Consider the following 27,906-nt stretch of genomic DNA (forward strand, 5'->3'; position numbering starts at 1 on the left):
GGCCCTGCGTTTGCACTTTGATGGATTGGGGATTTGAATTTCTGGGGAAAAAAAACCCTTGGCTGTCTCCAAAGTTCAGGAGTTGTGCCCAGCGCTAGAGCGTCCTCCAGACCGACTCTCTGCACAGAGGAGTCACTGAGCTATAATTAACTGTATTACACAGCACCCTCCTTTTCAGGACTTTTAAAGAGCTTTGCAGATATTAATGGCACATAATTACCATGCTTGCAGCAGCCTGCAAGACAAAGATATTCCCATTTTGAACATGAAGAAACTGGAGCAGCTCAGTGGGCTGCTCACCTGGCGAGGGGCTGCAGAGGCTGCTGCTGAAACAGAGCAGCCTTTACACGATGACAAATTGGGGTGACATTTGCAGGCTGAAACCACAGAAGCGAAAACTTAAGAGAAACCAGGGGGACATGGCAAAAATGCCTAGGGACTATTTCAATCTTACTTCTGCATGCATATATTTTCATCCCTTTGTTTCCAACCCGTTTTCCTTTACATGGGTTTCACGGGTCTATTTCTGTTGTGTGAATGTCAGATCTTAAGGCCTATTAATAAAAAGAACTTTCTTCCCAGCAACACAGCTGGGGGTTTTTCCTTCCTCTGTGTTAGGTTAATAGAGACCCATATTGAATTAAACATCCCTCTGTCTTTCCTGCCAGGATGATTCAAATGGCAAATGCATTTCTTTTTTGGCGCAGGTCCTAACTGAATCGGCTTCTCAGACTGGTTCATCACCTACCGGGACCCTAAATTAAGAGTCTGCAGTTTATATAAAAAGCTGGATGGATCTGAGATAAAATGGAAGGAAAAGCATGAACAGGAGAGGGCTTTTCTGTGTCTGCCTGACATTGCAAACCGGTATTTGAGTCCAGCCTTGCTTTGCACAGTTGCTGTGCAGAGATGCCCCAGAGGAGGGAATCTCAGGGAGTCAGTCCTTCCCACTGCAGGGCCTTTCTCCATCAAAGCCAGTACATTTAAATCTCTCCTGTACCAGTCTTATCACTTCTAAATACCCATTTTCAACTGGTTGTCTTTGGGTTTAGCTTTGACTAAGAACTAATAAGCTTTCTTAAAAATATTTCCCTCTAGGTTACGTTGCACTTCATTTTTCCCAGCTTCAGGAGCCACAAGGTGCAAAGCACATGTAGATCCATTCTCCGTCTCCTCACACACGACAGAATCACATTGAAGGTATGTAGATCCACCAGCTCGCAGCTTAATGTTGATTTTTTTTTTTATTGGTTAAGTTATCTGTGTTTGGTATACTACTTCTTTTTCCTTATAAAATTATTATTTCTAACTTTTAGAAACTTTAAATGACTTTTTCTGTTGGCTGCTTTAAAAAATCAAGTTTCTGTCTCTTAATTTCGAAATCCCTTATAATGAAGTCTTTCCTTCCCATTACGAACACAGAAAAGACATGGTGTGCAAATCTGCATGCAAGATAAATTTTATTAGGCTTTTCCTATGTGCGCCATTCACATGGGAAATGTCCCAGTCATAGGCAAATCCCCGATTGCCCTGACCTTCCTGTACTCAGTAGTTGTGTGGGAATTTCTGTGTGTGCCCGTACACATGCTGTTCATCTGCACTTGTGCGCATCTGCCAGAAATATACTCGCGCGCAGTGGTTATGCCATGTGGCATAATCTTCCATGTGGTTTTCTGCAGAAAATACAGATACGCAAAGAATATCTGACCACATATGGCTGCACACCCAGGACCTGCCCGGCTGGTGTGCAGTTTCAGGTCACATGCATATATTCCTGCAGAAATGACATTGCAGAGCCGAGGTGCATGTGCGGGAATGGACAGACTGCAGAAATTCCACCCCTGGCAGCTTGTTCCACTGGGGCCCTGATGCAGAGGGGCAGGAGAACCTCTCTGACCTACTGACCACCCCCTTCCAATCCACCCCAGGATGCCAAGCTGACAGCAAGTTGTTGTTGGAAAACTTTCCGTTTCGGCAGCGTCAGCTAAATTTACGGTCGTGCCCGATGATCTTGTACAAGTCCCTTTCCAGCCGAGCCGCTGCTGTGACTTCGTGCTGTGACTTCGTGCTGTGACTTCGTGCTGTGACTTCGTGCTGTGACTTCGTGCCGCACCTGTGCGCGCGCCGCTCCCGGGAGCGCGGGGCCGTGGCGCGCGCCGTGGGCGGGGTTAAGGCCGCGGCGGGTGACAGCGCTGACTCCCCCGTTGCCATAGCGACGGGCCGGGCTGCCGCAGCCGCACCTGCGCCTGCGCCGCCGCCCCCCGTTCTGCCCCCCCACACGCACCCCGCCCGCCCCGCCGCCGGTAAGTGCCGGCCCCGCCGGGCGCCCCGCGGCTCCTGCGGCTGGTGGTGAGGGGCGATGAGCGCCGGCAGCGGCTGACCGGCTGGCAGCGGGGGGTGGGCGGCCCGGTGCGCCCCTGCGGGCCTGCGGCGGCAGGGAGCCGCCCTGCACCGGGGGCTGAGCAGGTGAGGGGCCGGGGGGCGGCGGCGGCCCCGGGCCGGCTGAGGGCGCGGGGGGGCGTTACGGCACTTTGTCCCTTCCACCCTGCGCCAGCCGATGAGGCGTTAACGGCGTCGTGATGGCCCCGGGGCCGGGCGGGTGAGCGGCATCGCCGCCCTGGGAGGGAACCGAGGCCTGTCCCCCTCGCCCGCCGGGGGACGCGGAGCTGGGGCCACCCTGGGTGTGTCGGGGCGCCCCGCGGGCCCCTCTCTGCGCTCGGGGGGTGATCGCGGTGCCGGGTCCTGCGCGGCTGGGAAAGCAGCGCCCGGCGGAGCAGATCCGGGCGGCAGCCGGGCTGTGCGGGGTGGCTGAGCCCGGCCCGGGGGTGCCCGGTGGGCTGTGCCCGGCCCGGGGGTGCGGGGTGGCTGAGCCCGGCCCGGGGGTGCCCGCTGGGCTGTGCCCGGCCCGGGGGTGCGGGGTGGCTGTGCCCGGCCCGGGCGTGTTCCGGTGCCGGACCAAAGTGCCTCGTTTTTTCCCTTAAGAGCATAAAACCCCCTTTTTTTCTGGTCACTAGAGCAGCAGAGGAGAAAAGGGGTTATCCTGCAGGTTATCCCGCAGCTCACTTTACCCCCGATCTTTGCGGTTCCGCTGGCTCAGGGACAAGGACGTTTCTTTAATTTCTGGAGGGAGCGCTCGGCCCGTTCCCCGCCCTCCCCAGCGTCCCCCTGCCCGCTCGGTTTTGCCTCCGTGGAGCTGCCGCCTCCCACCCCCGCACCGGGCAGGTCTCAGTCTCACAGCGCATCCTCTCGCATCCCTCCCAGTCTCCTTTTGTACGGTACGTTTGCACTCCAGAAAGTGACAACAGTGTCGTTTTTGTGGGTAGCGCGGGGCCTGCGTAGAGAAGATGGGTAGATTGCGTATGTTTTGGAGTGGTTAGGGAGTAATTTCATTTGAGACAAGGATATTTTTCCTTCTGTCGCTTGTGGATATGGCAGCAAAGAAGTGCAGGGCGTCTTCAGACATGGAGATTCTTCCAGCCGCATAGATGCTGTCTCCCTGCGCAGGACATGGGGTGGGACAGCAGGGAGGAAGGAGGGGCCCTTCCCACCCTGGAGAACAGCGGAATGTGTCTGAGTTTGCCTTATTAAATGGTGTAAAGCTGAGACAGTGAGGGTAAATAAAAACACACAAACCGAGGCAGCCCTGAGGGTGGAATTGTCCGTTTTGATCTGCATTGCAGGTGCATAAGAAGCATCCAGGGTACTTGTTGGCTTTGCCTAGGTGGTAAGATGCTTAAGCTTAAAAAGCTGTATTGGTGGTTTTGCAATATGAATTATGCTCTTTAATTGGAAAAAAATTAAAAAAAGACAAATGGGTGTGACTGAAAAATGCAGTGCCTTTTTCCATATAACTTGCTCATTAGTGAATGTAATTCTGTAGTGCTTTATTATGACTGAACCTCTGGGAGAGGACAGACTAAATACAGGCGTCTATGCTCTTAAACTGCACCTCGCTTTTTGATTTGACTATTTAAAACATTGCTTGATAAACAGATAACGGCAGCCTTGTAATATTGCTAATTTTTCAAGCTTTTGGTTCTGTTGAGGTTCCAGCAGTCATTTTTTTAAAATAACAAAGATCAAGAGGTCATGACAGAGGAAAGCATCAGCTGCTTAAGTAGAAAAAAAGCATATTGGCTAAACTGACACATAACTGCTTGTTTTCATCCTATTACCACACTTGTGCTTAGTATATCTGTAAAGTTTTCTCCCCCATTCCCTTAGGAAAGGTGAAGGTCTCATGACCAATCCAAGCGCTGTTTGTAGTTTTCAGTCCAGTAATTGTTGCAAACTCCAGAATAGCAATCTTACTTCATTCCTTAAAGTTGTTTCCTTTACTTCAGGTTTCAGATATAATTGCATACTTTCAGGGCTTTTAATTATTTTTTTAATGCATTTTGTCATTGGAGTTACAAAAATCAAACTGTTCCTCTGTGTGCCTGAATTCAAGAGGCTGCAGGTGTTAAGGACAATATATTTGTTCATCCAGATCTACTACGTTAGTCAATCCTTTCACAGCAGCAGGCAGAAGAAAAACTCACCAGTGCTGTTGTTCCATAATGTGGACCAGAATTTGAAGTAAAATATTTCTTGAAGATTATAAACAGTATAGTAGAGGGAATACAGTGGTAATAAACTAGTTTGCAACTTTTCTTTTGTTCCTGTGTTAGACTGTAATTTCTAGGGGTCTCATTACTTTTCTATGGCTTAAAAATGTGTTTTAAAGTAGCAAAACTTTGAAGGATTGCTTTTATTTCCTCAGGACTCATAATGTATTGCAGTACTTGTGTAAACAGAACACTATTATGTAATTCATCTTTTTACTCAAGTTTGTCTTTAACCTCATTTTCCATAGTAAAGTTTAAAAAAAAAGTTAGAAATTGTAGTGTGCGAAGAACAGGCACATCCATCTTTCTGAAACCATTTATAATGCTTAAATTTTTTTTTTCTGACAAGCTACTCTATGAGTATATTTGTGTATCTATATATGCGTGTGCCTGTTAGTGATGGTTTTTGATGAACAGAGATTTACTGAAAAATCAGCGTGTCCAATAACTTAAAGTTAATGCTTTAGGGGAAATAATTAAATGTATTCTGACTAGACAAAAGCATCGCTTTTCCTACTGCTGGTTTAAAAAGCAAAACCACTGACGAAGAAAGGAAAAATCTAAGGATTTTGGTGTTGAAAACAGACAGTTGCATGAAAGGTCTCTGGCTTTCTGTGGCCTCCTTCGTGTCTGCTGCAGCACACAATAAAACATTGTGAGGAGCTTGGAGATGTAGAGAAGCACAGACAGCAGCCTGTGTGCCTTATTGCAGCTTCCACACTGCTGCTGTTGATACGGATGTGCTGCAATGAGCCAATATCGTGTAACCGTAACCAGGACTGTCAGACAGGCCATGGCAGAGCCCGCGTGTCCCTGGGAACGTGTTCCCGAGCCGGGGTGCAGCCGGAGCGTGGGGTGCCCTTTGTTCAAGCAATCTTATCGCTAGAGCTCCGGTGTCCTTCGCACCTGCAGCCTGACGAAACAAACTCTGCTCCTTTCTTGCACGCTAATTAATGCAATATCTTAAAAAAAAAAGCAAATGAAGATAATAAATTGTGTGTTTAGTGGAGCCAAGTTTGAATGTTTGGCTCCTGTTGGTACCTGCTCTACCTCACCGCTCATCCTTTCACTTGCTCGATGAGACTTGGCATCCTTTCTCTGTAGTATTTTCAATGAACGTGAGCCTGATTAGTCTATCTGCTCATTTTTAAGTGATATAAAAATCGTCTTCCTCTAAACAAGGATGTCCAGCAGTGTGAAAATGGGTGTTAGTATCTCTGTGTGATCAGCGAGTAATTTTGTCTGATAATGTTTTATTGTTATCTACCAGCTCATTTCTCCTCGTGATGTTAAAGATCATGGTACTATAAATGGGGGCAATACATTTCTTCACTACTAGGAGTTAAAGCCATGACAATATATTGCTGAAAACCATGTTCTTGGAGTGCATCAGAACTTCTGCAAGCTGTTAGTTTTTTCTTAAATAATCCTTGGAAAAAAGCACATTTTATTTGGATTGTTGTTTCTTTCCTGCTATTGAGGAGCACGTTTACTCTCATTTCACTCCTAGAAAACCTTTGGGTTATACTTAAAATGTTCAAATATGTTGCTGCTTGTTGGAGTTAGTTATTTGGGCAAGAAACAGGATTTAAGATCAGTGTTGCTTAAAAACGTTGCTTGACTGAAAACTCTAAAATTTCATGGCTTCTCCCTGAAGAGGATGATGTCTGAAAATACGGCACAGAACAGTAGCTCCCTGTAATCTGAGTCAGTGCCCGGAGGGAGGGCACAAAAGGTGCAGCGTATCGCAGCTCTGTGAAGCAGAGGTGTCCATCTGTGTGAAAAATCATGTGAGTGATGCCATTAGCAGCAGGTTTCATTTGTAATAAAATCGTGTGTTCTTGTTTGCTTTTCATTCCTCTTGAAAGCTTGATTTAAGCTGTGGACAGTTTCATTGTCTCAGTTTGAGATACCTGGGTTATGTAAGTAAGAGTATAAAGCACCTCAGTTTGAAATTCTTTGTCCTGGCATCTTATTTACAAAAAAAAAAAATCTTTTACTTGCTTGAGAGAGGACTTAGACATAGGTCATCACCACTACTAGATTTCCTTCAGCAGCAGCTTTCAAAACCTTTACTTTAGCAAAGTGAAGACCAATTTTTGTGTGTTTGATCATAGTTGCTGTTCTATAATAATAAAATCAATGGCTTATGAAACAGCATCACAGAATGCATTAGAGAAAAGCATATTCCTCAGCCTGTTAAACTTGCCTGAAAAATAGTTGTGCTGTTCTGTTGAGCTGCTGTTCCAATAGCCGTTCTCGGTAAATGACGTGTTTAGCTTGCCATGAGGCTTCAGTTCCCTTTGCTGTGTTTCACAAATATTCCAGGCAAACTCTGAAAATAGTCATTTCTGCAATTTGTACAGTAAGAGCTGGAGCTCAAGTGAGTGCCAGGAGCTGGAGCTGCTGCAGGAGGCAGTTCTGCCTGTGCCAACCCCTGCCCTGGTTACAGATATTTTGTTGTTTGGTTGGTTTTGTTGGGTTTTTTGTTTGTTTTGTTTTTCCCAGCAGCTGCACAGGTGTCTGCAGTGCTGCACGCTGAACCCATCACCTGAAAACAGCCAGTGGAAAAACAAATTTGTCAGCTGCAGCGGTTCCCTGACCTGGTTCACTGGGTGACCAGGAAGGGGACTCCAAAGCGTTTCAGGAACGCGACAGCAAATTCTCACTCGGTATATGCAGGTGGAAGGGGTGAGATAAAGTCATGGCTAGGTAGCTAAAGAGCTGCATGCCTGCGTTGTGGCGGGTTATTTTCCTGTTACGGGGAGAAAAAAAAGTGCCCAACCCAAGTCACTTATGTGAAACCAGCATAGTATTTTTTTTTTGCTTTGTTTCATTAAGCCTTCAGAACTGGGAATTTTTTAAAATTGATGCAAATACATTTTCTTTGAATCCTTGTGTGATTCCCGTGTTATTGATCATAGAGAATAAAATCAAATGAGAGCATGAAGTGTTCATAAATGAATATTTGATATCCGAGAAAAACTTTGAATTTTCCATAGTATAGTGTTACTTTTAAGCATGAATTTTGAGTTATAGTGGGCATGTCCTTGTACAAAACCTCCCACAGCTGTCTTACCTGCTTGAGTCCTGACTCGCCTTTAACTGAAGCTGGAGAACTTTCTTAACGACTTTGAAAGAAGTAGGATCAGGCTCATTTTTATGTGTAACATTGATATTGTGTTAGTCTGGGGGAACTGAATATTAATTTCCTTTTCACTCCCCTTCTGATGAGCGAAATTGGCTTTAGTAGAAAGACTAACGTGTGTCTTTGCAATATTATAATGGACTGGTTGTGACTGGGGTGCAATCTGTGTTCTGTGGTTTTGATGGAGATTTTATTAAAATAACAAACTATTTTATTCTCAGAATGAAGGGGTGAATAAGATAGAAAGGCCACTCCTGAGGAGCGTGTGTTAGACAGCAGAAGAGAACCAGCCTGTTTCTCTGAGTTACGATGTAGCCGTACTCCTGAGGGCTTTTATTGTCACTTTAAGAAAATAAAAATTACATGGACTTCATCATTGTTAAAGGGGTTCTTTCAAAGCAGCCTGTGTTATTTAGGTGATTCCCTAAAGTGAATGATGCCCAATTTAGGTCATTTTCATCGGCTATTTCTTCTTGACAGCTGTACAGCCACAGCATTGTATCTAAAATGCCATTGCAGGACCCTTTGATTTGATTCTGCGATAGTCTCTGTCCCAGTAGTGACCTTAACATCTGATGACTTTTAGTCTTGTTCCATTGTGACAGCTCTGGGGTTGTGTGGTCTGAAGGACCGAGAAATCTCCCCGTGAATGACGCCTGTCGGTCTTCACGGCTCCGGGCAGACAGTCGGTGCGTCAGCGCTCAGCGAGGGCTCTGCAGAGCACCGGCTTGCTCATCTGGAGCTGCTGCAAGAGTTAAATCATTGCTACCAGGAGTGCATCCACTTACTTATTCTTCCCGCTGCCATACCAGTTGCTTTTGGAGTAACAAAAAATAATTTTAATAAAATACTAAAACCTGTGCTTCCTCAGGCTCTTTCAGAGATTAACTGTAGTGTCTACAGAATCTCTGATCAGAAAATGAAGGGGAAGCAGGGCAGAGAATCAACTGAGTAAAGTAGCATCCAAAAGCATTAGAAATAGAAAAGAAGCTGAGAAAGCAAAATCATATCCTTCCTTTTTGGAGGAGAGTGGCACGTTTCCCTTTTCCCTCAGTTGTCTCCAGGAAAGAACTACTCATTTTGCTTGGCTTAAAGCACGCAAACTAAAAGACTATGAAAACAAGTTACTGGGACAATAATGACATGAAATTATTGTTATACTTTAACCGAGAAGGCAGAGTAAGAATGGGACAGAGCTGTTGGTGTAAGTTATACAGGTGCACTGGAGAAGCTGGTTGTGTAGGCCCAGCACAGTCTGACAAACACGACTTCCAGAAATATCGCACTAGTGAAGTGGTTTAGTCTAATGCAAAGATGAATGAGGGACAGCCATAAATCTGAAACTGTTAACAGCCTGTTATTAAACTGTATTATTGCTGGATCTGCATTAGTAGAAGTATAACGGTAAAGCAAATGTCCAAGTGGAAAGACAGCAAAGCCCTCGACCTGGCTGTGGAGACGGCAGCGTTTCTTTTATTATGCTCTTTGAAATCAGCTGAACAAACACTTTGGGGATGGCATATGTCTCTGGAAATGGAGAGCTGACCTAAGCAAAGAACAGCTAAGTGTCTGTCAGTTGGGCATTTTATCATTGGGGCCAGGTTATTTTAAAATGTTTGGTCAGTTCCGTGGCAGTCTTTAAAATGGGGTCTGGCTAAAACTTCGAAGCTTCTTATGAGGAGATTCCAGTGTCCTTAATTTTTGAAATTATGCTTTGTATGCCATACAAAAAGCATTTTGGCAGCTTTTGTCACATTTTGAGGGCGCACTGGCTGGATACCAGTTGAGAGGAAAATGCCCGCCTGCCTGTTCATGTTTCGAGAAGATTTGGATATGTGTTGGCAGGGAGCTAAAGCAGCTTCTCAGGTGAGAGTCACCCTGTCCATGTAAAAGGAGGTTATTCTGTTTTGTGTAGTGGATGCCAAGCAGGAATGAAAATGTTAAATAAGTGGTTGGTTGGGCTTCGTTCCAGTAGCTTCCTTTGGGCTGTGTCTAAAGTCACAGATAAGCATCTCCCTTACTAATATCTTGCAAAGGGGGATAGCAATGCTCTGATTTGTGCAAAGGCACCTAATAGGCAGCCAAATGCTCATTGCCTTGAAATATGTTGACCTTTATCCAAATACTTACGATCAGAAAAGGCCTGGAGGACCCGAGGCTCAATCTTTGAGCTGTCTTCAGGATCGACATGCCTAGCGATATCTAGAAATATTTAGTGATGGTGGTGATCCTGAGAAATGAGAGATTTTGCATGTTTTAAGGGTGGATGCAGCATACGAGCTGGATACAGCTTGTGTAACCGTGACAGGTTGGGCACTGTTGGTGTTGAGCGCGAGTCTTGCTGCGAACGAGGAGGCGTGTGAGCGCTGCAGGGCTGAGCGCTGCAATGCCCCTTTTAATGATTTATCATCCTGATCAGATGACATATGCACGCCACGGGGGAGTTGGCCGAGCTCTGCATTGCACAGTTCCTGTTGTAGAAGAACATAGCAAACTTTTTTTTAATAGTTGCTTTGGAGATGAGGGGGAAGGGGAGGAGAAAACCATAGTGACACAAGTGTTGTGTGGTGTGTGCAGTTACAGCTTTCTTCCCAGCATTGGCTTCATCTGTCTTACAAAATCCAGCCAGGGCCTGGTTGCTTTGAGAGCTCTCCTGGCAATTTCCGTGGGGAAAGAGTGACGATTGCTCATCTGGGCTATTAAGGGCTCAGGTGACTCCTGTCTTTTGCTGTTTTGCTTGTGCTTTTTGATCGTAGCCTTATTCTTGGCTGCACATTTTTTTTTCTTGTTCCAGAGAGCAGGAGATGAAATCAGGTTAGTGCAATCCCAGAGCTGCTTTATAGGACTTCCTCTTTGAAAGCCCAACGGGAGACGTACCTGAATAGGTTTATTTTTTTCTTTAGACTGACCCCTCCCAAGACCGTGTTTTCTGTAAAATCTCGGCTGCCCATGGGAGCACTTGTTGGATGTGTTGTGGCCAAGTGCTACGCACCAAGAAACAGGATTAAGAGTTGTTAAGGAACTTGGAGTAGCTGTAAATCCCACTAACCAAACTCCCTGGAACTAAGTCAAGGCATCTGCACAGGGTCACGGGAATGTGTTCATTGACTTGAATTAAAAGAAACTATTATTTCTGTTTTATTATATTTGTTTTTCATTACATGTCCTGAGTCTATTCCCATTTAAAAAAACTTTGACTGAGATTGCATGTGTCAGTAGGTTTCACTTGCATTGAATCCTATGTGCTGCTGACAAATTTGAGACAAACATTTTATTTAATGTTTTAATGTTTTTATATTTAGCATTTTCTGCAGTCATAGTAGCTTTCACTAATGGCATACTTGAGAATGCAGAATTCAAGGCACGCCGTTAATTTGTAATAACTTTTACAAGTTTCAATGCATGGTTTAACTTTGTGACAGTTGTCAATGTTTCTGGTTTTAAAAATGTGTTTATATTTTTGCATGGTGCCCAGTGATCTTTACACAACCTACATAAACAAGGACGTTGATTTGTTGTAAGATGTGATGGAATTTACGAAATATGCAAACTGACTGTAAGTGGGGAAAACTACTCTCCCAGGTTCAGTCCCTTTACGAAATACAAATCATGTCTCCAGGCTCTTTAAGGTAATCTTTATTCGGGTGTCTGAAGGTACTTTTCTTCTCTGACCCAAAAGCACAACAGTTGCCAGAGCGATTTTTAAATAGTGCTGCCAGTCAGTATTCTCTGTAGGGAAGTTAAGTCCTTCATATTGATTATTGAGTAATTCCTCTGTAAAAGCAATTACTCAGCTCAGCAGTATTTTTCATGTAGTAAACAATTCCAAAATGACAAGCTGCCACCAGCAAAGCAAGAAAAGTAAAACAACCGTCTGCTGGCAATGCCAAAGAAATTGGAATAAGCTGCGCAAGCAGCATAAATCTGTGGTGTTAGGGCGTGAACCGCGATGCGTTTCGGACGTACCCAGCTGCGCACCCGTTCCCAGCGGTAACGGAAGAACCACGTTCCCTGGCAGAAGTGCCACCAGTGTCCAGCGCTTGGCTCTTCTGCTGAGGGGCTTTTCCCTCCTTTTAACCCCACGTTTCTGATCTTCAGAAACGGTCTGTTTAGTAAACTTGCCCCAAAACAGATGAATTGGCTTGGCTGTTGGCCTGACTTGCTGTAGATCCTATCTGTATTTTCTATCTTTTTGTGTCGAGCTCAGCTGTAATATCTCTAGGAATATAAAACAATTTTATGTTATTTTAGAAAGATAAATGTTTTCTCTTTAGCTGGCTTCTGCTTTAGCAGTGTGGCCGGCTTTTTGGTTAGGCACTGGCTAAACAAAGTTCCTACAGGGAAAAATAGTGCTGTACCTAACAGGCTGAAATGCAAGAGATCCTGGGTATCTGAGAGCTATTCAGACTGCAGATGTGAGGGTTTTTTTCTTTGTGATATAAATTTCCTTATACGTATGACTGCAAAAGCAATCACAAATATTTTTAATATTGTGCTAATGAGCTCGGTTGACACATAATGCATATTAAGTTGAAATCCATTTCATCCAGATCTTTGGCTTTAAAAATATTAGGTCTAATTTTGTGGTTTAAGATTTGGTATAAAATAGGTGCAGAGTGAATAGTGGCTTGGAATATATCCTTATGAATACCAATTTGCACGGCTCCGAGCAGATTTCATGGCAAAAGCGTCCGTGTACAGTGACTGTCCGTGCCAGGCACTGTCCCCGTTCCCCTGGCGGAGGGTTTGGCTGTTTCCCAGAACACACGTGCGGGGTCGCACAGGTTTGGATGTGCTGTCCAAAAGGACACGACTGAGCAGCCTAAACTGGGGTTTGAACTGAAGCTGCTGCCCCTCGGTTCGCAGGGAGCTGTGCCCTGACCTTCCCTATGCCGGGATGGGAAGGACAGAGACGAGCAGGCAACCAGGTGAAGGGAGAAAAGGAGGAAAAGCGTCGGGAGGTGCAGAGGGTTTGTGGGATCCTTCATGCTCAGAGGAGAGGGGCTGCAGCTAAAACTCACAGGGGATTGATTTAATTGCTCTCACTGATTAGCTGACTGGTGCAGTGGGGGAGATGATGCTCTGGTGCTGGTAATTCTTATTTTCTTCCTCAGCCTATAAAACTAGTCTGCCTCGTTTGTTGTTTTTTTTTTTCTTCAGAGTAGGTAATCATGGTGCGATCTTTAAGATGCAAGAGATGAAGGGGGGAGGGAAATACACAATTGAGGGGATTAATAGTGACAGTCTTGTTTTACTCTAACATTTAGAAACTTTTTTTTTATATGCATTTATTTGCAAGGACTGAGTTATAAGCTTACTGTTTGTTAGCGATTAAGTCTTTCTGTTCAGATCATAGTTACAGGCATAAAGCCACCGTTAGTAACCATCGTGCAAGTAAAGGCTGCAGGATGTTATGTGTAGGCTACTCTTTTGCCTCGCACTGTCAGTGCTTAGAGTTTCTTTTGGAAAATACATTTCTGGATTAAAAAATCCCTTCTGAGCCTTGGTGTGGGCACGGTCTGAGCTCCAGCCGTGGCGAGGGCATGGGCTCTGCAGGTTTGATTCTGCTGGCACGTTCAGTTGGTGAGAGTATAATGGTCAGTGAAGAAATGGGATGATTCAGTAAAGCTTCCGTCTGCCTGAAGGCAGCTTTGCAAACAAGATGATGTCACTTTGAAAATGTAACATGGCTAAAATATCATTGATCCTTAAAGTTAATGGTGCCCACAGTAATTGCTGTGCAGGGTGAGGGGGCACCACTGGTGGGAGTGGGGCGCCTCCGCTGCCCACAACAGTCACGGCTCGGGTAAACCGTCATAGAGCAGGAGCCTGTATGCACAACTCAGTTTATTTCTTATTTAACCAACACAGAACCCTCTTTTTAGAATACTTTTAGTCCATAGTTTTTGCTTGTTTGCTAACAATGGCGACTGTGAAATGACCTGTTCCACTCAACCAAGCACGGGCTGGCACCATTACCCTCATTCTTCTTGAGCGCTGGATTTAATCTTTGATCTCTGTTACAGAGTAACCAAGAGCTCTGTTTTGCCCCTTGCACGGAAGTGGTTTCCTTGAAAGTCTTTTACGCCTTATTTTTTAAGAATCAAATATATGCCTCTGTAGGGATAAGTCAGTTGATGTCAGTTAAGGTCACACATGAACTCAGGAAGGCTCTGTGTGCATTGATTTATCCCGTTCCTCCCCAAGCCCGCTCCCTCAAATGTTTTACCAAGGCACAGGAGCACTGAGTCTGGTGTTCTTTGGGAAGTAAAAAATACACATTTAAATGCAAGGTTGTGTTATGTTTAGGAGTGATAAAAGTGTGTTACTTTCTCTGAGTGTATGCTCTACCAATTTTACACTTGCAGAATCAAATTTTTGTCATAAAGCTACAAACTAAAAAGACCCCAATGGAGACAACCCCATTAAGGTGCCTGTGAGGCAGCCACAGGACAGGATTAAGGTCCATATTATGCACATGTGGTCCTGTAATTACACACTGTGGTTCTAATTCCATTGCAGATGGTCATCCAGGCAACGGGAGTCCTGATTCTTTACTTATCTTTGTAACCTAAATACTGCAATGGCTTTTACAGAACTGCACAGAAAACTGAACTTAGCCTTTTGTACTGAAATGACAAAGCTAATGCTCCTCGAGCACCAGCACCCTGACCCTGTATCAATCCCGCCGCCCGGGCTGGGTGCCTTGTGGCAGGAGAGGCCGCTGCGCCGCCCTGTCCCCCCCGGCCTGCGCCGCCCTGTCCCCCCCGTCCCGCACCACCCTGTCCCCCGGCTGCACACAGGGTGTTTTTAAGGACGTGTGTTTCTGCGAAGTTGTTCTCATGCAGACGCAGCGGGCCCGGCACACCTCGGCCAAGCTGCCCCGTAGCACCCATGTCCGTGACGGTGCTGCTGGGCCTGGCAGTGTGTCAGGCTCCCTCTTTTGCATTTCTCTTTAGAGATGGTGCCTTTTAGTGCTTTCTTCCTTGTTCTTGCCCAGGGATGTCAGCAATTCCTGTATCCCTGGAGGTAAGTGGAAAACCCCAACAAGACAGCGGGACATACTAGCCCATTTCTCAGAACTCCACTTTTATCTTGTAACAAGATTAGTGACTTAGTCTGTCTGAAGTTAATCCTCTAAATGTGTTAACTCCAAACAAATGAGTTCCCTACACTGCTCTGGCCTGGGGTATAATTAGGCTTTCTATGAACTTAGAGCCCTTCTAATTTAAATAGTCATGAAACAGAAAAACCTTTTGTGGCCTTTGCTTGATTGCATATCAGTGCATTAACAGTAGAATTCAGGTATTCCTGCCGATCCTGGCTGTGGAGTGAGGATCTGTGTACGCGCAGGATAACCCACTGTTGCAATTCTCCATCTGTTTGCTGACAGGGTCACTGCATCTCAGGATGGCAGCTTCAAACCTGGAGAACCAGCTTCAGAGTGCCCAGAAGAATCTGTTGTTTCTGCAGCGAGAACACGCCAGCACGCTGAAGGGCCTGCACGCCGAGATCCGCCGCCTGCAGCAGCACTGCACAGGTACCCGGGCCAGGATGCCTGCGCTCATTCAGTGCTTCATTCCTTGCACAGGACGGAGTAACCGCGTCCTACTTCAACAGTGAAACAGCGGCAAAAAAGCCCAGCACCGGGCTGCAGTTAGGGCGATCAGCACATATCTTGGAGCACAATTGTGTGATCATTAAGCAAAGATTTATTTTAAAAAAAAAAAGGGGGGGGCAGGAGGGACAGGCAACAGGTCACCTGATAGTTCCAGTTGTTTTACAGCTTTGATTTGCAGTGGATCTCCTGTTATTGCTTCAGGAGAGGGGAGAGTTAGTTCTATTTTTATTGAAGTATAATATGCCATTGTAAATGCGCTCACCGGGTGGTGTACGGGGTAGATGATTTTGTTCTAAGAAGAATACTTTTTTCCTCAGATTTAACCTATGAGCTGACTGTAAAGAGTTCAGACTTGTCAGGTAAGGAATACATAGCATTTTTCTTTTAATATTCATGGTAAACTTCATCTTTTTAAATGTTTGTGAGAGTACTTTGCACTTGGGATGTGGACTTTATGAATTCTAAAGGTATAGGAGTAGTTTTCAACTTTACTGTTATTTATGAAGTAAATTAACAATTAACACTAGACACCTGTTCCCTGTGTGCTCTATGGGAACAAGGAACCAGAATTTTCAGTGCAGAAGAGTGAGACTATTATTAGAACTTATCTGGTACTGTAATTACACCACAAAGCTTTTATTTATATATATTTTTTATACATACATATACATATGCTAGGTTCTAGTTATTTCAGATGCATTGTGTTATCAACAGATGAAGCACAGGAATAAAATACTCTTTGGCAGTAACCTCCTGGATGAGGGGTAGCAGGTGTTGCAGAGAAGAGAGAACATGGGCAAATTTAGCAAAGCAACTGCGCAGCAGTATTCCTTGAGAGTGCAACGTTGCTCAGATGCTTCTCACCACAGGAGTAGATGAGGTGTCGGTGATGTCACTCTGGTGATGCTGTGCCAAGCTGAGACACTGCTGGGTGTGGAGGGGACAACACCTGTGACATGGGGTGCTTGTTATTGGAGAAATTCAGGCTGCTGCTCTCCCCTAAGCAGCTGGGAAGCTGTTCTGCAGTAATGACCAAGGGAGGGGTGACGAAATCGCAGCCAGGCTCTGCCTCACAGAGTCACAGGCCTCAGCTGGAGCAGTGAACCTGAGGCCTGCGCTTGTCTTCCTGGAGAGCTCCAACAGCTGCTCCGTCACTTTCCAGCCAGTCTGGCATTTGCTGTGGGAGAAGTTCCTCTTAAGAACCAGAGGATTTGCAAAATGGCTCCAATTTGAGCAAGTTCCACAAGCATCATTTCTGTAATCCTTGTTCTCCAGAACATGTGAAACATCTCTGCTTAGTATCAGCACTAAACCATGGTGAGTGGCACTAGCTCGTCATCACTTCCTTAAAAGCTGTCCCGGTGCTTCTGAAGATAAGGTCACTTAAGAGTATTAGCTGCAGTTAGTCTTTGGGATGGCAAAAGGAACCCTATTGGACTATTTTACTTAGTGGCTACTGTGCTTTTCCTGTTCTTCTAGGAAATGGTAGTTCAAGAAGCGATGAACTCAAAAGAAAGTGCGAAGATCTTGAAGCTCAGCTGAAAGTCAAAGAAGCCGAAAATAATGAATTGTTGAAAGAACTTGAGCAAAAGAATGCAATGATAATGGTGCTGGAAAATACTATTAAAGAAAGAGAAAAGAAGTATTTGGAAGAGTTAAAAATGAAAAGCCATAAGCTTAATATGTTGTCAAGTGAACTAGAGCAGAGAGCGAGCACTATTGCTTATTTAACTTCTCAACTGCACGCTACTAAGAAGAAGCTGATGAGTTCAAGTGGGACTTCGGAGGGGACCCCTTCTGGCAGTCCCGTCTTGTCCAACTATAAGCCGTCCCCTCCCAAAGACAAACTGCCGGAGACTCCACGGCGCAGAATGAAGAAGAGTCTGTCAACACCGCTCAACCCCGAGTTTGAAGAAGCTTACAGAATAGGATCAGAGAGCAGGAAGCTGCTGTTGAGGGAGCCCGTGGATGCCATGCCCGACCCCACGCCCTTCCTGTTGGCCAGGGAAACGGCCGAGGTGCACCTTATTAAGGAGAGGCCGTTAGTTATTCCACCCATCGCTTCAGATCGTGCGCCTGGTGAATCGCACAGCCCAGCCCGAGAGAAGCCGCACAAGGCACACATCGGGGTGGCCCATCGTATCCACCACGTCGCACCATCCCAGCCGCAGCCGGAGGTTGAGACGCTGGCAGTGGATCAGGTCCATGGCAGCAAGGTGGTCAGAAAGCACTCAGGGACAGACAGAACTGTTTGAGTAAAATCACCGAAATGCTCTACTCTGTTGCTGTTGATGCACTGTGATCCTGTAGGATAAATAGCACCTGCAGTAAAGTTTCTTTTGATGCCCCATGCATGCCAAACTTCTTCCAGATACATCATTAATAGATTACGCTCCTCTAACGAAACCTAATACAACTGTGTTCATATGGCAAGGTATATAACTATCCATGCTGTGGCCAAATCAGGGGTACCTGACCGCTTGCTTTTGAGCACTGCTCCATGTATTGTAACTACACGTGTGGACAAAGGCACAGGCTGCAGGCTGCGTTGTTAATCAATATGAGTGAAACAAACTTAACTAGAAACCTGCAGCAACATGTATTGGCTGTCAACAGTTAAACTGTCAGTGGTTCTTTTGTCTTCACTGTGTATGTGAGCACTTCAGACACAAACCCAACCCTCCACAACAAAGCCTTTCTCACAGTAGCAATGAAAATAAGGCAGTTGTAAGGACATTTAAAAAAAAAAATCTAAGGACATCTTTTCCTTCACATGCACGTGCTCTCAATTGCAAATTGTCTTAGTAGTTTCTCAGAATCCTGAGAGTCTCAGCAAGCATTACTTACATCTAAATACTTTTGTTTGTGGCTTTAAGTAAAAAGGCGTTTGGGGGAAGGCTAAAGCGCCCTTTAAAAGGGCTAATGATCCTCAGAGAAACAGTATGAACACTGGCTTGTTTGGGTTGGGGTTTTTTTTGGTTTTGTGGTGGTTTGGGGTTTTTTTTTTTTGGTGGTGTGTTTTTTGTTGGTTTTGTTTGTTTGTTTTTCTTCTTTTTAAATTGACTGGCTCTATTACACATTTTACACTAGTCAGTACACTGCACTTGTAGCACCTTCCATACTGGCTCGGAGCTCCTTTTCCAGGGAGAAAACATAACTGGTTGTCCAATATGGAAATGGTTCTTCATGCTCTAACCTGCACTTTTTTTTATAAAGGGATTATTTTTGTTTCCTGAAAACCTTAGCCTTGTTCTGGGCATCCTCAAACAGTGCTGGCTTCTGCCAGCTTTAGAAACCAGAGCTGTTCCTCTAAGATGTGTGTCTTTAGTTTTTAATTTAACTGATGTAACCAGTTCGAACAGGAGGAGAAACTGGCATCCTTGATTTTTATCCTTGTGGAATAGATGGTCTTGCCTTGCACTTGCCTTGGTTCCCCTACTCCTTTCTAGTAAGCAACAGGTAGACCCTACATCTTTTAGACTACTTGATTATTTTTTTATTATTATTTTTTTCCTAGGAAAGAAAGGCATACTGAGAGCTGTGAGAGTATGTAATTTGGGGAAAGGAGCACAAATTTGACCATTTTTCTTAAATTCTGATCAGCACCTCCAGCTCACCTCTGCTTCACTCTTGTCTGCAGCCTCTGAGTAGGACCAGCAAGAACCAATGGCTCCCAAATGCTGCTAAGCTTATGATGTGCCTTCAAAACCTCAGAACGTGTAATCCCTGTGCAAGCTGCTGAGGGGTCCCCGCCTGCCCTCGCTCCTTCCCCCGCCAGCTGTACTCTGCCCCTCCTGAGCTTTCCCCTGCTCTCCCCAGCCGTGGTCCTGCTGAATTTCCTGTGCAGCATGACAGCTTATACAGCGGGGCTGTTCCCCCACGGGGAGGGTTTGACTGTCCACTGCCCCGTGCGCCCGCACTCACCTGCTGTTGTGAAGCCCAAGGACGACTCCTCAGTGTTACGCCTGGCCGGCTGCGCGGTAGGATTTCTTTGACTGGTGGGGAGGGAGGGGGAAAAGCTGTGTTCCTGGAAAACGGCTGGTTAAGGAGAGTTTGTTATTCTGTGGGTTTTAAGTGTATTGCATTAACCAGCAGTGGCTTTGTTTTTTTTGTGGGTGTTGCCATATTTTTATGGTGATGTGTTGTATGACTGATCTACCCTGCCACTTGTTCAAGGATGATGGAAAGCACCACTTCTAAGCACAGCAGAAGTGATGCTTTGGGCAATTAAAAACGTTTCTTACAACAATCCAGGCAAACCTTAGTCTTTGTGTGTGTGAGACTAACTTATCACCTCCTATATACACAGACCAGCTTGGAGCATTTCTAAAAGGAAATGCAAATTATGAAAAACACTTTTTTTCTTCAAATGTGTTTATTAGTAGTACAAGCTTGGCTGTACCATACTATTTAACACAGGTGTGCCAAAGCAAACACTATCCCACCCATGGTGTGAATCTTTGCGTAGTTTTAATTCCTTAACCAAAGGGTTAGATTCTGTGGAGAAAATCTAGTGCCAACTTCAAATGGTCACTCTGCATTCAAGGTGAGACAAACGCCCTGAAGGACCCAGTGGGAAATGTGCTTTGTAGTGTAAAGATCAGCTTCAAAAACAAGGCCCACGCCCATCGCGTTCCTTCTCATGGAGGTTGTGTACACGGGGGTCCGGAGGGTGTTCTGAAAGAGCATGGAGGAAAGGAGGATGCTGAGAGCCTGAAGTACCACGTGAAGCAGGAAACAAGAAGGGCCTCCAGGAGAGATGACGGTCTTCAGAAATTCACTTTTTTCTAGTCTTAAATGACCAATACCCAGAAAATGTAAATACCCTTTATGTCATTAACTGGTAATGGAAAATAATGAAAAGAGAGCAGAGAGTATAAGAGTGGCCCAATTGCCTGCATGGAAAAGAGGCAACAAATGTATTTACTAACTTCCCCCTTAATTGTCACTCTTAGAAACTTTAGTGGTGGTTCCTGTAGGAGCAGTGTTAAACTGCACACTGCTGCTAATGATAAAATACTGCTGCTGGTGCTGCGAGGGAGGGCACTACCAGCTCCCAGGATGTGAAAACAGCAGGCAGTTAATACACTCATGGTCCCTTGTGTCCCCGGAGGAGCCGTACCTGCAGCCTGAGCCTGTGCGCTTCCGTGGGGATTATCCTGAGCACGGGCAGCTCCACCACCAGGACCCCGGGCTGGCTCTTGGCCAGGCAGCCGCGCTCCAGGTCCCAGGCTGCACCTTCCAGGAACAGGCCAGAAACAAAGCAGCCTGTGCAGGCAGAGAACGCAACATCCTGTGTGAACAGAGCTACCGGCAATCAGTTCAGCGCAAGCGTCCCTGCAGTAGCTGTCCTGGGCACTTAGTCATGACAAAACCCACCTCATCATGCCAGGCGGTAGCTACACAGAGGTACATTCATGCATGGTGTTTGTTTTTATAACACAACTGTGACCCACTATGTTTCATTTTTTTTTCCAAATTAAAATTCTCAGTTGCACTAGATAGCTAAACATTATTAGGAATAAATACTGATGTGCTTGCAGTTTTCTTCCCTGCTGTGGGTGCCACCTCCAAGTACTTGCCCAAGTAATAGCCCAGTTGTAAGAGCTTTTTAACTCCTGTGGGGCTGCTCGTTAGAGCAACAGGTAATGGGTGGGGATACAGTTGTTCTCATACAAATACCAAGATTAAATGTTAGTAAATAAAGAGTAGTCTGGGTAAGCCCCTGAGGTGACTTATTTTTAACTGAAAGTTAGATTTAGCAAAAACAATCAGATTTTCTTTTTTTGCCCTCAGGCTTAGTACTCAAAAGCATTACTTAGCTGTCCCCTTTACTTAGAGTTTGTTATCTTTAGTAATTAGAGCACTGCTAGTCATAGAAATTTTACAAAGATACACTTAGATAATAAATCATATATTGTTGCATTTACTTTTTGTTTAAATATATTTCAGTATATTAGTTATGGTGTAAATAGATCTTTATAAACCTGCTAAGACTGGTAATGTTGTAGCCATTAAGAAAAAAGTATATATACATATATAAGGATAGAGAGAGCAGGGGAGAGGTGTAAGTTCAAACATGTGCTTGTGGGTGAAAAGAGCTGAAGGCAGAAGCTGGTGATTTGTGTTTGCGGGGGCTCAGCAGGACAGCAGAACCCAGAGCCCAGCTCCTTCCCTGCTGGAAATCACAGGGACTGTGAAATGCAAACCCAAGGGTCGTGTCTGCGCACATATCATCTCAGTCATTTACTCATTATGCCAGGCAATTTCTCTCACCAATTAACTTCTTCGTCATTTTTGCCAAATAATCATAAAAACGCCCACCTTGAGTCGACACTTCGGTGACATCTTCTGCTCTTCTGTACGTGGTGACCTCCGTGTAGAGGGTGGAGTGATCCAGGGGCCACTTGTTTCTCCTGCAGGTGGCTTGAACCAGAGCGGTCAGGTAGGACTCAGGGATGTGGAGGCCCGAGAGCCACATCACCTTTGGCTCCCCCTCGTTAACCTGCAGTCACAGACGACAACCTGCGGCACCTGCTTCTCCCACCGCACCTGGCTCAGCCCAGGGGCTGCTCTCTTGCAGCCATAGTCATGCAATGATTTGTTATCGATCTAGGTGGTGATTAGTTCAAGTAACTTATCTAAATCATTGTGTGTTCACCGACCTCTGCACCAATTTCCATAGCATATCACACAGATTACCAAAAACCTGTCTGGAGACACTTGCTTACCCAGCTGGTGTACTGGTTATACCGAGCCGCAAAGAAAATGATCCAATTTCCAAGTGTTTTGAGCGTGTCGGGGGCCAGGCGCCGCCAGATGCCAGGAATCTGTCCGTTAAAAAGAGCCCGGGCCACATCGTCCAGTTCACTGCTCATCCCGACTTCCCCCGCCAAGGCCTGGAAAGACGGTGAGAGGCTGAGAGCCAGCAGGTAAAACCGGACTGAGCTCATCTCGGAGCCGTGTTCTTACTTACACGTTGTAGTTCAGCCAATGATTTTGCCATTCGAATGATCAGCTTGTTAAAACGTTCCAGTTCCTGCAACAGCACCACAGTCGTAGGGGTTATCGCTCGTCCAAAAGTTCTCCGTAGCTGGTCAAGATCGAATACTTGTGGTATTTTGTTTTCTATATCCTTAGCAACATTTGCAATATATTCATCGCGACTAATTCCCGCACCAGTTTCACCTGAAACAAAAATGGTTTAGTGAGACCACCTCACTAGTTACATTTGCAAAACACATCGAAGCAATGGAAAACTGACCTGTTTGAGGCTGCAGCTCAAGAAGATGAGACCAGATATCGCGAACTGCCTGTGTATAATACCCGATCTCAGCATTTGCATGAAGACCAAACACCTCTGGAGTATTAGCAAGTGGCAGAGATTCTATCGCTTCTGCAATACAAAACCATGCTTCCTGAAGATATGATATATTAAACCACAGCTACCAGGCAAAAAACCAACACTGCAGAGAACTGCATGAGCCATTTTTGTTACTGCTCTCCTTGGAAAACAAATCTGGTGTTGAGACACTGCAAGGCTCAACTCAAGATCTTTAAGCATGAAATATGCATGCACACACAAACACACACCCACACACACCCATACACCCCCCCCGCCATGGAAATGTATCACTTAATAATTAAAAAAATTAACACGCTGTTTACATGGGGAATATTTTTTTTTTTAAGAAATGAAGAGCTGGCTGGTAAGCTCACATGACAAAGGGCTGCTCATATAAAGCAAGAACATTATCATCAGTGGATTACAACATTGCAATGTACACACACACACATACGCAATACCTGAAGTTCTTTTCAACTACTCCATTCCAGCAATGGTCTATATGGAGATGATACATACTGTAAGAAGCCTTTTTTTTTTTTTTAATGCTGACTTAGGTATCAGGAAAAGCATTTCTTACCAACAAAGTCATCTTTTTCAACCCCTTGTGGAATTTTATAGTCAACCTTGTCATTTTTATAGAAATGAAACGTTTGGAATGTGTCAAATATGAAATCGCCAAGGTACTCATCCATATAGATGGTCAGAATGCGGCGATCGAAGCTATCAATTGCGCGCCCACCATACATGACCTAGAAATGAGTTACATCAATGTTACAGCTGCTGCCCAGCACATCTCACGCCCAGCACCGCAAGAGCTTTAGACGTCTGTGTGCAGCTCCCACATCAGGAACGCTCCGCAGCACTAAAAATACCATAAGGTTGTGCGGTTCAGTACCTTTCATCAGAGGATCCCCAGGGCTCCCTCACTCTAAATTAATTAAGCACCATAACTCCCCTGTTGTGCAGTTACACACAACAGCCCCATTTCATGGAGACAATGAGATTAAGGGAGTTGCTCAGGGCTGCACTGGAGTTTCAGGATCGCCCAGGGGAGATTCTCCACCACCTTTGCCTGAGGGTACAGCCCGTGCAGAAAGGAAGCGTCATGGATCTGGATTCTTTAACCAGCAACTGTTCCTTAGTGACATTGTAGGCACTCACCTCGCCAATAAGATATTTGAGACTGCTCCAGGGGATTTTATCATCATTTTGTTCAAAAGCTTTTGTCAGGTATGTGTTAAGAATTTCCATGCAGACCTAATAAAGTTGTTGGAACATGTGAGATAAGATCAGCTATACATATCCATAGGTTTGCTTGGAAAGTAACAATCATTTCTTTCTCAAATAATTAAAAAGTATAAATCCTCATAAGAAAAGAAACCCATGAGAGAGGCAACATAAACATGAAGGATTTGGAATATGCTTAATTTTTAGTGGCCAAAATCGACATTATAGAAGATTGAGAATTTACATGAGTCCACAGCAGCAGGAAAAAAAAAGTAAAAAAAAAAAAAAAAATTATTGTGAGAAAGGATTAAAGCTAGATAGATTACATGTTTTCAAAAGTAATCTGAGCAACTCAGGAATATGAGAGTCGTAATTATTTTCTTACCTGGAAATCAGATTCATTAAAATCATAGGGTACGTTCCAGCCAACCTTCCCAAACTTCCTTCTCTCCTGAACCACAGCGTGGAAAAATGCCAAGACGTAGACTAAGGATTTAAAGGCGGGATGTGGGCACTGCTCTAAGGCTTCCTTGGGCATTCTGAAGTAGGTGGCTCTCATATTCAGTTTCAGACCATTAGGTGGTTCTGTCACAACCTATCAAAAGAATTAGGGAAGCCATCAATTACCGGACAGCCCAGGAAAATAAGCAGCAAACATCTCACGCTCTCTAAGGAAGGCATACAATGGAAGCTTGAAAATTTTTAACAGCTTTCCAAATTCATATCAGTATGGAATTTTTTCTTACGTAAAGATATGAAACTGACCTTTTAAGTTCATCAAGGTAAACACACATATGTAAAGAGAAACTTGATATTACTTTAGAAATAGTCATGTTATTGGAAAGACATTATTATTTATCATACTGAAATAGTACTTGACACATTTTGGTGTGTCCTACATATCAGCACAGTGAAATGGCTTAACAGGCTCTGATACAGCTTTACTGATGATCAAACGGGGCAGAACCACCTTCCTGGCAGCTTTGTCAAAGTGCCATCAAACCTCTGTTCTCACTGCTCATGGCTAGACCTAGAAAGTGCAGATTTGCAGTCTTAAAGATGCTTTCATGCTCACTTCTCCCCACAGCACTAAGCACTGCTGGAGGTGAAGACTGCAGAGCTGTCCCTGATACCCTGGTGCACATGTTGGCTGGATCTTCCATGCTACTGCCTTTAAAAAACTGTGAAATAAAATTCTTACGTTTACAGGACTGGTTCACCACAACAGCAGTGAAGCAGCCGTAGAAAATAACATTAGGACAGCACCATGGCTTGTGCCTTCAAAATAATCAGCTCAGCTTGCTGGTGATAAATGCTGCAGCCTGAAGTAGCAGCTGGAAACCATTATCCTATTAGGACGTCTGCTCCACTGGCACTGCTGCCAGGCCAGACACAGACCTCGCTCCTGCACTTCAGCATCAGGACTGACAGGACTATTTCTGTCTCTTCGGATATTCCTCACTTGTGGCAGCATTTGAGTCTAAAGAGCATTTGTCACATTTCCAGGTTTACTCTCAAACCTCTATTCTGAAATAACTGCTTCAGAAAAAAAAAATACAAGCAACTGCTGAACAGCTTTCACCCAAAGGAAAAATCACCAGAAGATAAACAGGATGATTAAAGAAGGATTTGGCTTATAAAGACAAAAAGTTAGGACGTACAGCCCAAGTCAACATGCTGCACGTTCTGGCCATGCTCCTCCCAAAGCCAGTCTGTTTTGCTGCAGAAGAGCAGCAGGACATGCCCTCCCGACCCAGGTTTCCCCACTGCATGGTACCTTTAGGGACTTCTGCAGAATTCCAATTGGGAAGCCCTGGGTTGGGTCAGTAGTGAGCCAGAGGCGAAAGTCCGGGTGAGGCTCTGTAATGTTCTCTAGGGCCTTTTCCAGACTGACAAGCCACTTCACCAAAAGGTGACAGTTCTGCAACATGAGCCACTCTCCAGTAACCACCACGTTCTCCAGCATCTGCAAAGCAATCTTACAAGAGGGAAAGAACCGTCTGTGAGTAACTCTCACTTTCTCCTGTAAGCAAACTGGCTCTGATGGGTTAGTGCAATGGATTTCTTCCTGCACGCTCAGCCTTTTACTTAGTTTTAGCAGATTTACCGGAAAGCTCCTTGCTGAGAACAGACCTGTTCCAATACCACAAGAAGTTGCTCTGAGATGCATTTTTATTTCATTAATTCCTTGTGAAATTAAAAGTCATGCAGAGCATTGAAGTATTTCAAGACAGTACAGGAGTGTGCATGGCCCAAAAGAGGGTGAAGATCAGAGCCCAGGCAGCGGTGGTCTAAATGAATCTAATAGTTCTCCTAATGACTCAATTCACGGCAAATTCAGGCAGCTACTGAGTTTTGGACATCCCTGCCTTAATGTCCATAACAAAAAGGAAAGCTACAGGAATGACCGAAAGAGCAGCAGGATATCTTTTTGGCAACAAACGCTGTGACTTCAGGTCGCCTCATGTCCATACACAGAGACACAGGGTCACTAATTAACCTTTGAGAGGCTGCAGAGTAACATCTTTCCAGCTCAACTATTTTTTAACAGATGACAGTATCATTCTGCATCTACCTTTACCCCTACCATAAAATCAGTCCAAATGCCCCCTTTCCCATTACAGGAAAGCGTTATTCCCAGGTTGGCAAATCATGTGCTATGTCTGAACCACGAAGGAACTCCATTTTAAATGGAGCAGGCCTTTCGAAAGGAAATTTGGACAGGCCCTCGACATTAGGAGCATGATTTGCAATTCACAGACTAACTCGCTTGCACACAGCACGTCCCTCCCCTCCCACCAAAGTTACCTTTTCTTGGCCTTGTCCCATGGCGAGCAATTTGAGTTTATCCCCTCCAAAGCCTATCTTCTCGGCCAGTTTCATGAGGTCACTGACAGGATCAGAGCCAGGACTTAAGATAAAAACAACGGGTGAGTAAGGACTGCTCTGCTCAAAGATCGCTTCGAAGCTGATCACTGGGGGCTGCACATACCTGGTAGGAAAAAGAAGCAAAATAAACTGCTAATTTGCACAAAAGCAGCCATCTTGTGTAAAAGGCAACTTTTACACAGCCATCAAAGCTCTTTGCAGACTGCACGTGGAAATGATACAGGGACAAATCATGCTCTGTTGTTCAGGCAAATTACAAAATCATTTACATTGTTGATTACAACTGCAATTCTGTGTGAAATACCTGAATGGTGTGATTTGGATTTGAAAGAACAGAGTGACTTACTCCTCGCTCATTGTCAGAGTAACGTAGTCCGTTACTGCCCGATAGAGCCGGTCCACCCGGAAACACCGTAAAAGCAAGAGCTTCTGAAAGTCTGTGAGATTGTCCTGGTAGTGCATGGGCAACGGCAGCTGCTCCAGAGCATCTGTATCGTACCACTGGCAAGACAAGACGGGAGACCATGCACATGGATCAAATAGCTCTATCAATGAAACGACTATGAAAGCAGCCAAAGAAATGTGATTAACAAAGGGCCAAGAGACACAAGGAGAACAAAGACTAAAGTCAATCAGCGGCAAAGAAATATTAAAAGATTAAGTGAATGTAAAAAATTCAATTTTTTTCCATATATTCAAATCCAGAAACACATTTGTACTTTTACGTCAAGTAATTCTCTGAAGATACAGAAAACAGCATCTCAAGCACGTATTAAAAGATTGCTTACAGAAAGACTTCTTATAAAGCAATAAGACATGGAATGAAACTCAAGGCAGAACAAACGAAAGTCTGTGTGTGTAACCAGCCTATAGAACTCACTGCCACAAGAAGATCAAAGTACAGTTTACCAGTACAAAAATAACAGTGAAATGTTGACTGTTGAAATCAATAGCAAAAATTCCACTGACTTCAACGGGGCAAATAACTCATCTAAGGCATTTGACTGGAAAATAAAAAAAATCTACAGTATACCAGGGAAGAATTTTTTTGTTTGGTTTTTAAATA

The 27,906-nt window shown here is 44.7% G+C and overlaps 2 protein-coding genes across 2 annotated transcripts in view; one reads left to right on the forward strand and one right to left on the reverse strand.

The window, feature by feature from the left end:
• The first annotated feature begins 1,136 nt into the window (after positions 1-1,136).
• On the forward strand, positions 1,137-18,387 carry CCDC92 (coiled-coil domain containing 92). The gene is made up of 4 exons (XM_065646570.1): positions 1,137-1,200; positions 15,149-15,295; positions 15,694-15,735; positions 16,856-18,387. The coding sequence occupies exons 2-4, from the start codon at positions 15,166-15,168 to the stop codon at positions 17,629-17,631; spliced, it is 948 nt and encodes a 315-aa protein (XP_065502642.1). The 5' UTR covers positions 1,137-1,200; positions 15,149-15,165; the 3' UTR covers positions 17,632-18,387.
• Positions 18,388-19,906: 1,519 nt separating this feature from the next.
• Positions 19,907-27,906, reverse strand: part of DNAH10 (dynein axonemal heavy chain 10) — a 53,487-nt gene continuing 45,487 nt past the window's right edge. The window contains exons 67-78 of the mRNA XM_065646647.1: positions 27,187-27,341; positions 26,760-26,943; positions 25,729-25,929; positions 24,337-24,546; positions 23,886-23,981; positions 23,302-23,473; positions 22,641-22,772; positions 22,353-22,564; positions 22,108-22,275; positions 21,701-21,881; positions 20,499-20,644; positions 19,907-20,053 (exon numbers count right to left, since the gene is read on the reverse strand). Coding sequence (XP_065502719.1) covers positions 19,907-20,053; positions 20,499-20,644; positions 21,701-21,881; positions 22,108-22,275; positions 22,353-22,564; positions 22,641-22,772; positions 23,302-23,473; positions 23,886-23,981; positions 24,337-24,546; positions 25,729-25,929; positions 26,760-26,943; positions 27,187-27,341 — 2,004 coding nt within the window. The remainder of the gene's footprint in view (positions 20,054-20,498; positions 20,645-21,700; positions 21,882-22,107; positions 22,276-22,352; positions 22,565-22,640; positions 22,773-23,301; positions 23,474-23,885; positions 23,982-24,336; positions 24,547-25,728; positions 25,930-26,759; positions 26,944-27,186; positions 27,342-27,906) is intronic.

This window comes from Caloenas nicobarica, chromosome 16 (genome assembly GCF_036013445.1).
Source record: "Caloenas nicobarica isolate bCalNic1 chromosome 16, bCalNic1.hap1, whole genome shotgun sequence".
In the NCBI taxonomy this organism is placed as follows: domain Eukaryota; kingdom Metazoa; phylum Chordata; class Aves; order Columbiformes; family Columbidae; genus Caloenas; species Caloenas nicobarica.

Coding starts and splice junctions, on each gene's coding strand:
- CCDC92 (XM_065646570.1), top strand. CDS start 15,166: ATGGCAGCTTCAAACCTGGAGAACCAGCTTCAGAGTGCCCAGAAGAAT. Junction 15,296..15,693: donor CCTGCAGCAGCACTGCACAG/GTACCCGGGCCA, acceptor TTTTTTCCTCAG/ATTTAACCTATGAGCTGACT. Junction 15,736..16,855: donor AAAGAGTTCAGACTTGTCAG/GTAAGGAATACA, acceptor CTGTTCTTCTAG/GAAATGGTAGTTCAAGAAGC.